Source organism: Eleutherodactylus coqui, chromosome 9, assembly GCF_035609145.1.
Source record: "Eleutherodactylus coqui strain aEleCoq1 chromosome 9, aEleCoq1.hap1, whole genome shotgun sequence".
Taxonomy (NCBI): domain Eukaryota; kingdom Metazoa; phylum Chordata; class Amphibia; order Anura; family Eleutherodactylidae; genus Eleutherodactylus; species Eleutherodactylus coqui.
In genome coordinates this window covers 81,447,521-81,462,501 of record NC_089845.1, presented here as the reverse complement: position 1 = coordinate 81,462,501, position 14,981 = coordinate 81,447,521, and the positions used below count along the sequence as shown (strand labels likewise).

Below are 14,981 nucleotides of genomic sequence, written 5' to 3'. Positions count from 1 at the left end.
CAGCCTCTTTATACTGGCAGATACATTGTTGGTTTGTTCAAACGAGAAAGCGTTCAGTCTTTCACATTCGCTGTATCAGGGCTCAGTCAGACGGTCGTTTTTATGTGCGAATTTGTGTGCGCAAAACGCATGCGTAAAAAAATTCACGTGACCGAATCGTGCGTCACACAGAAAAAGACGCACAGTGCGGAGTGTTCTAAAGGACACAATAGCAGGCAATGGCAAGTCCTGCGTTTTTGAGAAAATTCTTTGCGAACGCAGATAGCCGCGTTTTAAGATACGGTGTCCTATAATTTGCGTTGCAGACTTTTTTGTGGAATGTAAAAATCGGACATGACCACTGCCATTGGAAAGCATTGGTTCTATTAGATGCGAATCGCAAACGCACAAATCATGCGCAGCGAACAAACGCCCGTCTGACTGAGGACTCAGGGAATGAGAACGTCTGAACCATCGTTTTTTAAACTGATCGATAAGTAAACGAGCCAATGAGGATTTTAATGCCTGCATAAAATGAACGAAAAATCAACGGTATCATTGGGTCATTGGCTGCATTTAGACTGGACGCTTATCTTTCACTTTCGCGCATTTGAACGATTTTTTGAAAGATACTCATTCAATCTAAAGGGTCTTTAAGGAGAAATCTTTTGGAAATCGCAAGATGTGGTATCAGAGCTACTGCCAGCAAGGATGGATAGAATCGATACTTTACCACGCAGATACTAAATTACAGTATATAGCGATTAGATAAAAATGTAAAAACTCACCATATCAACTAACAGCTTCCAAAGAGGCTAAGAAATAAAATATTAATCAATATGTATACAGGCTTAAACCTTTCTTAATAACACGATTATTATAAAGCAATAAAAACACTTTTATTAATATATCTTCTTTCCTGTGTAAGATTGGATATGAAGGAGTATCAGTAAGCATGTGGACTCCGTAATTTACCTTCCTCGTTTTCTAAACTTTTAAAGTGATAATCAACAGATGTATCAAGTTTAACATGACTTTTAATATTTTTCTGTGCCACGACATTTTTAAATACACTTAATAAATAGCTTTCCAATGGGTTGTGTTGTGTTCAGGCAATAGTTTTTCAATGGGTTAAGATGAGATAACTTCTCACAGAAAGTTATCACAATCAAGTTAAACTTTGCTGCATTTGTACCTTTGATTAAAGAGGTATTACGGGACTTTGTTACCTTTTGTATTGATGACCCTCCACTCAGATCTCCGACGATCAGCTGATTCCCAATACCGCTGTCGCAATGGGTAGCGCAATACCAACTCAGTCTGCTGCACTATGGCAGTGTTTTCTGCTTCCGTCGCTGGCCATAGCGACATCAACACCAGGAACCAGTTGATCATCAGTCATCAATAAAAAAAGGCAATTAAGTCCTTGAATAGCCCTTTAGTATTAGCTACATAGTCAACCTAATACAAAATGTAGCCTCTTTGTAATATGTATTTTCTTTGCAGTGTAGAAAAAATTATTGAAAACCATCAAGAAGCAGGTCAATTGTTCCTGCAGACAAATTATATTATAAATCAAAATTATATAACTTGTGTGGATACCCAGGACAGCCTGACTCATTACTTACAGCTCTTTAAATGGTTTGTCCACTAGTTAATCCCAGGCAATCAACTGACCATCTGGCCCGGCTGTAAACTCAGCGGGTTGGTTAGCCATCATAAGAAATCAATGAAAGCTGAAGCAACTATTACTCTTCCGGCACTTCTGCCTACAACACCAGAATCTAATAGCTGCTTCAGCTCCCATTGATTTCAATGGGAGTAAAGCTAGCAAGGCCATTTCTGGTTCCATCTCCTATGACACACATCCGGCCCACTGCAATGATAGTCGGGCCAGGCGATCACATGATCTCAAGGATAGGTCATCACTAGTTTTTGTTCGGGAAAACCCTTTAAGGAATTCTATTTATAAGAGAGGACCCTCTCTCCGGGATCATTGACCAGACAGGAGAGGGGTAGCAAACATGCCTCTTGCCCTGGAGGACCTGTCCTGTTTTACACAGATAACACATTGATTTGAATGGGCATTGTGTAATGCTTCATTACTCGGTAGAGCTGCAAGGAATTTGAACAATAAGGGTGTTTAACACTTAGGGTCACTCAGAAAAGCGTATTTAGCCTATGTATTACGTGCGTAATATGCAGTACGCATGCAATGTGTATTTACTGCGTATTTTATGCACCACAGTAGGATAACGATGCATATTACCCACCAAAATAGGACAGGCATTATTTTTCACATTCATAATACGCACATATGACAAAAAGCACAACCGAATGGCCCAATGTAAATGTATGGGGTTTTAGCACTGTGTATTACATGCGCAATATGCAGGGTAAATACACTTGTGTGAGTGAGCCCTTACTGACAGTTTTCCAACAGATTACAGCTGATCATTTGGAGTCTCACTATGGGAATAATATGTGGTCAGGACTCTTCTTATCAAAAATGGAGAATCCCTTTAACATATAAGCTTTTGACTGTCTAATTTATAAAGAATTAATAAATATCTAATATGTAATTTGGGTATTCATGTGTTCCTAGATAGGGCTTTAGTGGGTATTAGGATGAGTTTACATGTTTTGTTGTTAATGAGGAGATAATCACATGCCTATCAGACCTACAACTCATCCACATACATATAGCTTTGGCCAATGTAAGCACTGAATATACTGTAGTCATACATTGGTTAGTCATAATATTAATACTACCTGCCTAGTAGGTCTCCTTCATATCACCAAAACAGGTGTCTTGTGGTATCTGGTACCAAAGCTTAAAAAGCTGATATTTGAAAAGGGTTATCCCACAGGATAGGTGATAAAAGTCTGATGGGTAGGAGTCTAACCACTGAGACCTCCATCAGTCTCGTGAACAGAGACCCCAGGTACTCTTCTCCTCCTTACTGCACTCCTGGTGGCCGAGCATGTGTGCTGCCGCTTCATTAAGTTATATGGGACTGCTGGAGATAGCCAAGTACTTGGTCAATAATGGGACTTTACTATGCAATTTTCTGGTCACTCATGTGATACAATGGAATACTCTTGTACAGGAGGCTGGGCATAATAGCCAAATATATATGGCAGACACTGGGCAACCCATCAGCAGCCCATGACATTGTAAAGTTATGGAGTCAGTGACAAGGGGTTCAGCATTCTGTACATAGAATAAATACCTTCCTTTCTTGTTTGGCCCATAAATCCCATACTGTATTGAGCACTGCAGCGGTAGCCAGCTGTACCACCCCTTTTTCAGGACCAATCTGAAAAAAAAAACATATAAAGGTACTTATTACCAAAATTACCTAGTGTATATTATTAGTTCATTAAATTGTACCTAATTTTTCAGAATAAGCTGCCATGTGTGTGCATGAGGAATATCACCATTTCTGGAGATTATATGACTGGTATCCTGCATTTCTTTCCTTTTTCTCCCCTTTGCAGAGTATATATTTGATTCTCTATTCTCTTAGAACTCATTGGGGGAGTTTTACTGCTGCGCTGTGTTCAACAGACTATGCACAGAGAACTGCAAATTCTGTTCTGTCCGTAACACACACACAGAAACAACATCATATAGGACAGTGTATAGCAGTACTGAGCAGTACACATATAATTAAATACCAGCAAATTACTCGCCATTAGCTCCAGCAAGATGTATATTTGTGTCTCTCCCTCCTCCCCCTCCTTATTGCTTTCATAGACTTTAATGAGCATGATGAGTCATCTCTCTTTCACTTCCTGTTCTTCCATTGTGCCATCTCAAGTTACACATTTTACTGTAATTTAGAAGGAAGGGAGACCTTGAGCAGACAGCACAGTCATGGTGTTAGGTTGTGCTGCCATTCCTCCTGCAGTCAGGGGTTAATTGTCTCATTAGTGTAGGGACCATGGGACAACGAGGACCTGTGAAGTGGGCTCGCGGCTTAAGTGACTTGGCCAAACCACAAACCAATACCTCGTACTTTCATAGCAATTTTATCTGTTATGTGTGCTGGTATGCATGGTGAGTGTTATGCTCCTGTTGGCAGTCCCTATGTCCGGTAACATCCATGTGGTCGCAGTGCTCACTTGGCCACACAAACGTAACATATGGCTGAAAAAAATGTTTCTGGGCCTAGAAAAAATAAAAATGAATATAGAAGACTCCAAACAGAGACAACATCACCTGAAATTACTAAAGGTACGTGCACTGTAATCACTATCACCAGGTAGAGCCAGTATTTCAGTACATTATATGCCAAGCATTATTTAGAGCTATACTAAAACTGAGCTTCTATGTCTGAACATACTGCATTATAAAGCCTGTCTTATCGAATATGTATCACTTTTTAGAGATAGAGGCAAATTCAGATGTTGTGGATTTGCGGTGGATTTCACAGTATAAAAGTTTGCAGCAAATCCACATCAAAATCTGCACAATTTAAGGGGTTAAATCTGGTTCATTTCCACACCGAAATTCCCTCCAAATGGTTATTGTTGTGGTTGCTTTAATATTTTACCAAAGAATGTTCTACTGGGGGGGATGTTAGCCTACATTGTGCGAACAGCCTTGGGCCCATGGTCCCCTTAGGCTGCCTGTCCACGGGCGTTGTGATATCCTGCGGCGGATCTCCGCCGCAGGAGCCGCCACCCGGGAGCAGCAGCCAGCTGACCATTGTCCACGGTGAGCCTATATGACAGATAGCCTCACCGCGAAGAATCGCAGCAATTTGCAGCATGCTACGATTTGCCAGCCGCGAGCAGAGAATCGTTATGATTCTCCGCTTATGGACAGTGGGATTATCCGCGTCTGGATTATCGCCGCAGGGAACGCAATGCAAAAACGCCCAAGGACAGACAGCCTTAATCCACCACTACATACATCCCTTATAGGAGTATAGGAGATACACCACTACATACATCCCTTATAGGAGTATAGGAGATAGAGTATAGGCTAAATAGCTGCTATAGAATCTAACCATTGCAAGCATGCTACTAAACATGCATCACTCGTACAGCTGACTATACCCTGAGATGATGCCAACAAGGAAGAGGTTATATACTAGAACTTTTATACACAAGTCCTGTAAATGTGTCATGCCATTAATAAATAAAACTACAATAGGTCCAAAATATCTGAAATGATGACGACTATGACATCAAAGATCAAGATGACTCTGAAAATTAAATTGCCTAGAGGAAAACTGTAACAGAATCAAATAAAAAGAAGAAAATCACCCAAATGATGTAGAACCAGGATTTATGATATTCCCAGTGATGGCAGGAAGTCGCGCAGGTTTTATCTGCAGTTCCATTAAATATAAAATTATACTTGCTCTGAAGATGTCTTTTTTTACAAGGCCACCAGGAGTGTTTCATCAATAACAGGTATAAGCAGACAAGGAAACAACAAGAAGATACAACTGTAGACACTTAGAAGATGTATGAATTCAAAAAGAACTTTGCAAGATTTGGGTGAATCTTAGAAAACTCCTTCAAAGTGTCTATAATCGGATGACAGGTATATTCCAAACATTATTACTGTTTTGAACATACCACATTGTAGCAGACTCTGTTTACGATGCATAACTGTGACATGCCTTCCATTAGGTGGCGCTACAGAGATATTGTTCCATCTCCCTTATTTGCATATTACCCAGAGGAGCATGAATGGCCTTAAAAGTCTTCTCACTCACTTTCTAGGCGCTCTCCTCTCCCTAAGGAGAAAAATAGTGTTCCTGACCCATGCCACAGGCCTCTCGCTAGCCAAGTCAGAAACCTACTGCACACTGATGAGGGGCAAACACCCCGAAACAGCTGCCGGTGTAGGGATTCTGGCCTGACTTTCAATTCCCAGTCATTGTTACAAGGCTTGTCTAAAGAGTCTAACATTGACTTGCAGGAATGCTGCTTTCCAATAGGTGACACTGCAGAGGTATTGTTCCATCTCCCTTATTTGCATATTACCCAGAGGAGCATGAATGGCCTCACTTATTCGTCTTCTAGGTGCTCACACTAAGGAGAAAAGATAACGTTCCTGACCTATTTCATCCATTGTGATGTCCTAAGACAGTGGCGATATAAACAGACACACAATAAATTGAGAATGGCATTGCAGCAGGCCATGGTGGGGAAGTGTGGCATGTTCAAAACTGGAAGCATTTTTAAAGAAAACTTGTTTTTACTCATAGTAAAAGGTTTTCCGCCATTCAGTCACATCTTGTAAAACCAAATTCACTAAGGGTGACTACCCACTACAATTTTTTTTACTGCGAAATTCGTGTTTTTTTTCTGCAGGGGTCTATGGGACTTGTAATGTTAAAATCGCGATCGCGCAAAATCGCAATTTACCGCCCGGGTTTGACAGTGCAGGAATGTAGGAACGCCTCTGACACACCCCTAGCTCCCCATTGGCTGCTTTCCTCCAGGTCCTTGAAGGTCCTTTAGCATTGTCTTGCATGTCCCCTGTGAGCGGAGCTGTACTTCTGCTCGGTCTCTGCTCCTGGCAGCATTCCTCCAGCTCCTCCAGCAGCATCTTGCATGTCCCTACTACCAATGTGATTTTCAGCCAGAGAGCCGCGGCACACCTGGGTGCCACGGCCCCGCCCGTTGGGAATCACTGGCTAAGAGACTTAATCCTAGGTGGATACAGTGGTTGTTTTTTTTCCCCATTTTAACTTTTTAGTTACTTATCATCCAGGTTGAAAGAATGTGAAGGCCAATAATCTTTCGAGAAGTTTTCTTCCAGTAGTTTCTGATGAGCCTCCTCTCCCCATCCTATCTGAAGAGGTGGTGGTGTTGGCAGTCTCGTTGGAGTTAGAGGAGCAAGTCCGTAGAGCACAGGATTCAGCCTCGTCAAAGCTTCCTACTGGAAAGCTTTTTGTTCCAGTTCATCTAAGGTTACAGATGCTGTCTGAGGTTCATAGTTCCGTATTGGGTGGACATCCGGAAATCAATAATACCTGTAAGCTACTCTCAAGAATGTTTTGTTGCCTGTCATTACGACAGAATGCATTCAGTTTTGTCTTGTCTTGTGAAGTGTGTGCCAAAACTAAGTCACCTCGCAATCGGCCGGCCGGTAAATTATTACCTTTTGCCAATCCATATGAGACCTTGGACCTATTTGTCCTTGGACTTCATTACAGATTTACCACCTTCCGAAGGTAACACGGTCGTTTGGGTGGTAGTGGATCATTTTAGCAAAATGTTCCATTTTGTGGAACTTCCTGGTTTACCGAATGCTAAAACACTGGCCAGTTTGTTCATTTCCCACATCATTAGATTACATGGATTGCCAGAGAATATCGTCTCCGATCGTGGGGTACAATTTGTTTCCAGCTTTTGGCGAATAGTCTGCTCTCAGTTGGGTGTTCAGCTTTCGTTTTCCTCGGCATACCATCCAGAGACCAACGGGCAGACTGAGAGATGTAACCAGAACCCTGAACAATATTTATGCTGTTATGTCTCGGAAAACTAGGAGGACTGGTCAAGGTTTTTACCACTAGCTGAGTTTGCTTTAAACAATAGATCACTGGAGGCTACGGGGACATCGCTATTCTTTTGTAATGACGGATTCCACCCATGTTTTAGTCCCCTTTCCAAGTGGGTTTCAGAGGTACCAGGAGCTAATGAGTTCTGTTCTGATATCAAAGCACGATAGGCTGAGATTCAGAGAAATCTACAGCGATCAATTCGGCAGGGCAAGCGGGCTACAGACAGTCATCGTTCTGAGGGGGCTATATTCTGTGTTGGAGACTTGTTTTGGTTGTCTACCAGAAATATAAAACTCAAGCAACCATCCTTTAAACTAGGCCTGCGATTTAGTGGTCCGTTTAAAATCATTGAGAAATTTGCTTTTTGGTTAGAGATTCCCAGTGCGACGAATCATTACCAATGTTTTCCACAAATCTCTGCTCAAAAAATTCATTGATTCTGAGAATGGTTCGCCTTCCCCCGGCTCCTGTTTTAGTGGATGGGGATGTGCAGTGTGTGATAAATCGCATATTGGACTCTCATCGAGTCAGGAATTCTTTGCAGTACCTTGTGCATTGGCGCAGCTATGGTCCAGAAGAAAGATCATGGGTTCTGGCCATCGATGTTCATGCGGATCATCTAATAAAAAATTTTCACAGATTGAATCCAAGACGTCCTGGTCCTAAGGGTCTTGGGGCCCCTTCTAGAAGGGGAGGTACTGTTGCAGCTGTTCTGAGATCTTCACCTTGCTTTCAGGCCAGACCAGATTTTAGCAATATCTTTGCTGTTCCTGGGGTTGATGGGCATAGTGTCGGGTAAGTGATGTCAGTTCTCACCTTTGTCTAGTTGCCCAGCCCTGTATAATCTGTTCTAGAATTGACCTCAGTGCTGGTCAATTTCAGCCTGCTTCTGGGTCTGTTATGAGGAGCACAGCCTGTCTTTGGAGCTCCATTTCCTTGTTGCAGTCTGCTGCCAAGGCTACGTGCCACTGTTTGTTACCTTGCATGGCTTCATACAGTATTCAGCACCCCCTGGTAGGGATTTATCAGTGGCCCAGGTTCGTGTGTGGGTCCGCACTTATAAGAGCGAACGGCCTGCCGATTAGGCAGGGCTCGCTCCTGGCATAAGGGGTTTTGTTTAGGGACAGATTTCCTCTTTTGGTTTAAAGTTACTTATGCACAGTGGTGCTTTGTCTTAGTTTCTCGCCTTCATGCTTCTTTATGTTTATTTATCCTTTATGTCCAGTCAGGAAGCAACACTAGGCCTCCTAATCTCTGGACCTTTCCTATAGTCAGTCATTTGCTGATACTTGTAACAAAAAGGGGCATGTGCATAGAAGGACAGCATATTTTTCTTCTACAAAAGAGATAAACACTATCACTATAGATCAGTATTTCCCTACTCCAGTCCTTACGGACCCCCAACAGGTCATGTTTTCAGGATTTCCTCATTGTTGCACAGGTGATGTAATTATTGTTAGCGCCTCAGACATTGCCACAGGTGTTCTTACTAAAGGATATCTTAAAAACATGACCTGTTGCGGTCCATAAGGACTGGGGTTTCAGAAACACTGCTATAGATAAACTCAAGAGTCTAGTTTTCTGTAATGTTTTATTGTGAGATTTTCCCCAAGCAGGGTTTTTTCTTATTTTGGTCCTTCAGAAATGTAATATCTGATGCCTCTGCAATCTTGGTGTGAATGACAGTCAAAACAGAGGACTGGTATCTCTTTACCTATAGTTGGTCTGATGATAAAAGTTTTAAATCTCGACCTTGCTCCATCCCCTGTGAAGGTAATTATCTACTTGATTCAAATTAGAAAAAGGTGACAATAGGAGCTCATGAAACATTTTAGTCACCAGAATTCAGAGGTGAGGTATCTCTGTTTAACTCCAATTTTTCAGAATATGATATTTGAGATTCTCAGAATGTCAGGATATCTTTTTGCTAAAATAGCCACTGCCCTTTGAACAAACATGTGCTTATGTGATAGCCAATGTGATAACTTGGGAAAGTTATCATTTTATGTATTTAAAATTATGCTTTCGTGCTCAAAATGGCTTTAAACAGCTTGTAACTTCATTCTAATTTGCTGTCCACTGCCTGCTGTCATGTGAAGTTTTTCTCTAGTACACAGACACCAAGATGAATAACAGGAAATGGTGTTAAATGCTGCCTACAAAATTCTATGGAATGGAAGAGGAGGAGGAAGCATTACTGTGTAACAGCTAATGGAATTACATCTACACTGCTCGGTACTGCTGAATAATGTCTTCTATGCTGCTGTTATTTCTGTGTGTGTGCACTACAAAAAGCTAGAGAAGAAGTTATCCTACTCGTCTCTATGTGTACAGTGTATGGGAGGCATCATAATACCTAGTCTCCCCCCCATCAATTCAGCGAAGTCTGTGAATTGGAGGTACGGCCTGTAAAGGAGAAAAACTGGTATAAAAATGCAGGATACAAGTCATACAATGACCAGAAATAGTGTTACTCCTCATGTACACACACAGCAGCTTATTCTAAAAAGTCACCTGAAAATGTGGGTATGTCTTAAAGATATCAAACTACTAACGACAGCCTGTCTGTCAATGTGTGAGTGAGTGGGTTTGTAAGTGACTTAGATGCTCCGCCCCTGATCACACAACAGTGATGTCATCAAAGGTCCTTCATCCCTAGTGAGGGAGTTACATATACTGCCCCCGATGACATGATGATGACATCATCACAGGTCCTGCACACACATGGCTGCTGTTCGGCTAGGTGTTCGTTAGTATCGCATAGCAACTGAGGCCGCAGGGCGTTTGTAGTCCACCCATAATCTGCACAAGGCTGCAGAACCTTTGATTATGTCACTGTCATGTGATCAGGGGTGGAGCATTTAAGTCATTTATTCGGGATGAGCATCACCATCATGTGATCAGGGGCGGAGCATGGTGGTGACGTCATCACAGGTCCTTCATCTCCACTGCTGTGGAACATTTGATCACTGTTGTATGGGATGAACAATGTATGTAGCAGTGCTGTCTGTGTGATGTGCATGTAGCAGAGCTGTGTGGTGCATTGCGCCATCAAAAACACTGGTGCTATAATTTTCTAATAATTACTAGTAATTTCTGATGCAGTATTACTGGGAATAACAATCAGAGCAGAATTACTTTTAAGAATGTGACTAATGATTGTCTGAAACACAAGGATTTCTGTGTGTTGGTGGGTAGCAGTCCAAATAGTTCTTTTAATTGTGCAGAAGTTTTCTCCAGTACTAGGAACCAAAGTACAATCCCTGATGCATATGCAATTTTGTACCAGAGGCCAATATCCAACAAGGGTTCTTGGTCCCGACTGTTTCTAGGTGTTAGTTAAAAGTGAAGTGCCAATCATTTGCCTTCTGCCGCTTTAGGCTTGAATCTGGTGTTACTACCGTATGCTCATTAAATTGATAGTTACATTCTGCTGGGCTATGAGCTGTGTCTACAGAGTCACAGGAATGCAGGCCTTCCTTTCTGACAACTAGAGATGATTGGATTTTATTCCAACAAAATTTCTTCCTGACTTGAAAAGGTATTTAAACTGCACATTTGTCTGTCACATCAGTGAGAATATGTACACTTATGGTTAAAAAAAATAGGCACCTAGAAGGAGTTATCAGTATTGAATGAAACTTTAAATGTGTGATTGTAACATTGATATAAGTGATTATAATATCAGGACAAAATGATACTTTATTGCAGAAAAATAACCCCTTGAAGGGAGGCTCTAGTATCCTGTTGTAACGTCTCTAGCTTTGATGCAATATGTGATATGAGCGGACATTGAGGCATACAGATTCCACGTGGTATCCTATGGCATATCAGTCCACATTTACTGTAACTGAGCCTCTTGGATCCAACTATTAAATTGCCCATGTGCGTTTAGCATTGAGATGAATACAAATGATGAATTACTTTGTTTCACCAAATTAAATCTAGATTTTTGACTTTTCAAAGTAGCCATCTCTAGCTGATATAACAGCTTTCCACAATCAAGGCATTCTTTCTCCAGGTGCATTCAGAAATTGTTCGGAAATTTCTTTTCTACATTGTTGCAGAAGTTTCCGCAAATGTGCTGCACTTGTGGGTTGCTTTGCTTTCACCATTCTGTTTAGTTCATCCCAAACAAGCTCAATGGGGATTAAGTTTGGAGACTGCGCAGGCCATTCCATTCTTTGAAGCCTACCAGTTTCTTCTTGTCTTCTTAAGTAGTTCTGACATAATCTAGATGCATGTTTTTATAATTCTCTTGCTGCAATATGAACCCCTGACCAACTAGGCATACACCATAGGGTATTGCATGGCATTTCAAGATGCTGTGGTAGCCCTTTTTCTCCAGGGTGCCAGTTACCTTGTGCAAGTTGCCAACTCTGGATCCAGCACAAGAGCCTGAGACCATCACATTTCTTCTTCTATGTTTAAGAGTTAGTGTTACACACATTTAGGAGCAATCCTTTCACCTACTCAACAGTGTATAAAAAAACCTGCGTGATGTATCAAAGATGTAAAATTTTGATTCATCAGTCCAGAAGACTACTTTCCACTCTTTAGTAGTGCACTGGAGGTGCAGCTTGGCCCAGGCAAGTATTTTTTTAATTTTGCAGTCTAAGGGCGCCCACCCACTGGCGTTTGCGTTTTCTGCGCGTTTTCAGCGATTTTTCCGCGCGTTTTTTGCGGCGTTTTTCGCGGCGTTTTCGCGGCTTTTCCGTTAATTTCCATTGACATTCATGGGTGCATTAGGAGAAAAATAAGGACACATATGCAACTGACAGTTCCTATGTTAAAAACGCAAACGCAACGCAAAAAAAACGCCAGTGGACAGGAGTACATTCAATTCTAATTGCTCTTGAGAAAAAACACAAAACGCAAAGAAAAAAAAATCGCCAGTGGGTGGGCGCCCTTAGAAGTGGCTTTTTTACTGATACTCTATCTGTCAAATCTGCAGTTAGAAGTCTTCTCTTCACAGTTGAAATAGAAACGTGTTTATTTTTTGCTGCATTAGGGCGCCTACCCACTTGCGATTTTTTTTCCTTTGCGTTTTTTCTGAAGAGCAATTAGAATTGAATGTGTTCCTGTCCACTTGCGTTTTTTTTTCGGTCCATTGCAATTTTTAACATAGGAACAGTCAGTTGCATATGTGTCCTTATTTTTCTCTTAATGCACCCATGAATGTCAATGGAAATTAACGGAAAAGGCGCGAAAAAGCAGCGAAAAGCGCCGCGGAAAACGCTGCGTTTTTCACGCACGAAAATCGCAAACGCCAGTGGGTAGGCGCCCTTAAGCTGTACTTGGAGACTTTGTGATGTGAGGCGCCGATTATCCAAACTTTTGAGTCTCAAAAACTTGTCATGTTTTTTTGTAGTGGCCTTTGGTTGGCCCAACCTCTTCCTGTTAGTCTCCTCCAGTCTCCAAGTGCCTTTTCATAGTATAGGAAACTGTACTGACTGCCAACTTGGCTTTCTAGGCAAGTTCTCTGTAGGACAGACCTACACTTCTAAGGGTTATAATTGTCTGTCATCTGTGGTTAACTGTCTTTTTCTTGCCATTATAATAGCAATGTGCTCAGTCTTGAAGAGCAAAACTGTCTAAATCCTGCTCTAGAGGCTGCTGTAATGCAGTCTGGTTATATAGAATCACAGGGTTTAAAAGAAATCTACAAAAGTTGAGGCATCTGTAGGATTAGTTTGCAGCCCATTGCAAACCATATTTTGCAATTGGCTGAGCAGAGCAGCTGTCTTTGATGTGTACCCTGAAAAAGCCCTTTGTTTAAAATCATAAATTCAGTCTATTATGTTATGTTTCAGGTTAAAATTTCATAATATTTTTATGTTTTTAGCCTGCTTTTGAAGCTTTGAACCATTTCATGTCATTTGCAAGACTTTAAGCCTGGGTTCACACAGGACTGATTTGTCACGGTTTTGTCGCGTTTTTTCCGTTGCGGTTTTGACGCAGAAGAACTGCTTCTGCGGCAAAACCGCTTCAAAGGTTAATTTGGGCTTGTGGATTTTGCTGCGGATTTTTGTGCGGAAAAATCCGCAAGCGTTTTTTTCCGCAGCGCTTTTTTACTTTTTTCGCGTATTTGGTGCGGTTTTGGCTGTGTCCATAGAGGTCTATAGACAAAAAAGTGCTGTGGAAAAGACCAAAGAATGAACATGCTGCATCTTTTAAAACCGCGACGCAGTTGCATTTCCGCACTGCGGCTGTGCGGGAAAAATCCGTCCTGTGAGAACAGCTTTTTGGCAAATCTCATTTGTGCTGCATTGCACTGCAAACGCAGCGGTTTTGCCGCAGTGCGGATATGCAACGGCAATGCGTGGCAAAACCACGGCAAATCCGCCCTGTGTGAACCCAGCCTTAGGCTGGGTTCACACAGGGCTGATTTGTTGCAGTTTTGCCGCGGTTTTGACGCAGAAGAACTGCTTCTGCGGCAAAACCACTTCAAAGGTTAATTTTGGCTTGCGGATTTTCGTGCGGAAAAATCCGCAAGCGTTTTTTTCCGCAGAGCTTTTTTACTTTTTGCCGCGTATTTGGTGCGGATTTTGCTGCGTCCATAGACGCAGCGGTTTTGCCGCAGAGCGGATATGCAATGGCAATCCGCGACAAAACCGCAGCAAATCTGCCCTGTGTGAACCCAGGCTTACTGTGCTAATGTCAAAAGTAATTGTGAAACTTGAGGAACTGTAAAACTGGTGATGGGTGTGTACAGACATATATATATTACATATAAAACAAAACAGATATTTTTAAAGCATAAAACATAAGAGAGAGTAATATCAAGGTTAAGTAGTTTACTATACCCATCGAAGCTGTCCGTCACTTGTAAGCTGTCTGTAGAAATCCCTGAAATTAGTAACAATGTCTTCAAGATTTCTTCCAACCACAAGATGTGACAGTGCGTTCACAGCACACACCACTGTAAAATAGTATTGATCATTAACTGGCCCCCACCACGGTGTTAGATCTTGTTGCACTCACTTATCTATAAAATGTATATCTTTATAGTTAAATTGCTAAATATCTTAATATTGTCAATTGAAACCAGCTTGCCTGTGTGCAGAGGAACATGTCTGTCCTAACACTATGTTGGATACACATATTAAAGTGCAACTCTGGCTCAGAAGGGTTTTTTATACGGTAAAATGGCCTCACATGGATCCCTTCATTAACCTTTGTCGTCTGCTTGCTACTTAGATTCCCCCAAGTATTTGTTGAGATAGTTATTCCAAGGACTGGCGTTCGGCACCTTATTGCAGGAAGAAGCTGGTGCAATGGAGCTCTCCAACTATATGGAGATAGGATTGGTGCCAGGTTGGACAGGCAGTTATGATGCCAGAGCCCTGTAGCTATACCCAACAGCAGTTTCTGCTACCTCAGTACTATGCTGCAGTGTTTGTTCATCTTGGACCTGGACTTTTACTGGAATAGGAACCATAGAAACAAGCATTTGAGGGCATCTAGGTG

General features: G+C 41.8%; 1 protein-coding gene across 2 annotated transcripts in view; it reads right to left on the bottom strand.

The window, feature by feature from the left end:
* The window catches only part of ENOSF1 (enolase superfamily member 1), a 49,410-nt gene that overhangs the window by 25,645 nt on the left and 8,784 nt on the right, over window positions 1–14,981 (bottom strand). For both annotated transcript variants that reach the window (XM_066579613.1, XM_066579614.1), the window contains exons 3-5: window positions 14,318–14,433; window positions 3,213–3,299; window positions 768–794 (exon numbers count right to left, since the gene is read on the bottom strand). In XM_066579613.1, the coding sequence (XP_066435710.1) occupies window positions 768–794; window positions 3,213–3,299; window positions 14,318–14,433 (230 nt within the window). The remainder of the gene's footprint in view (window positions 1–767; window positions 795–3,212; window positions 3,300–14,317; window positions 14,434–14,981) is intronic.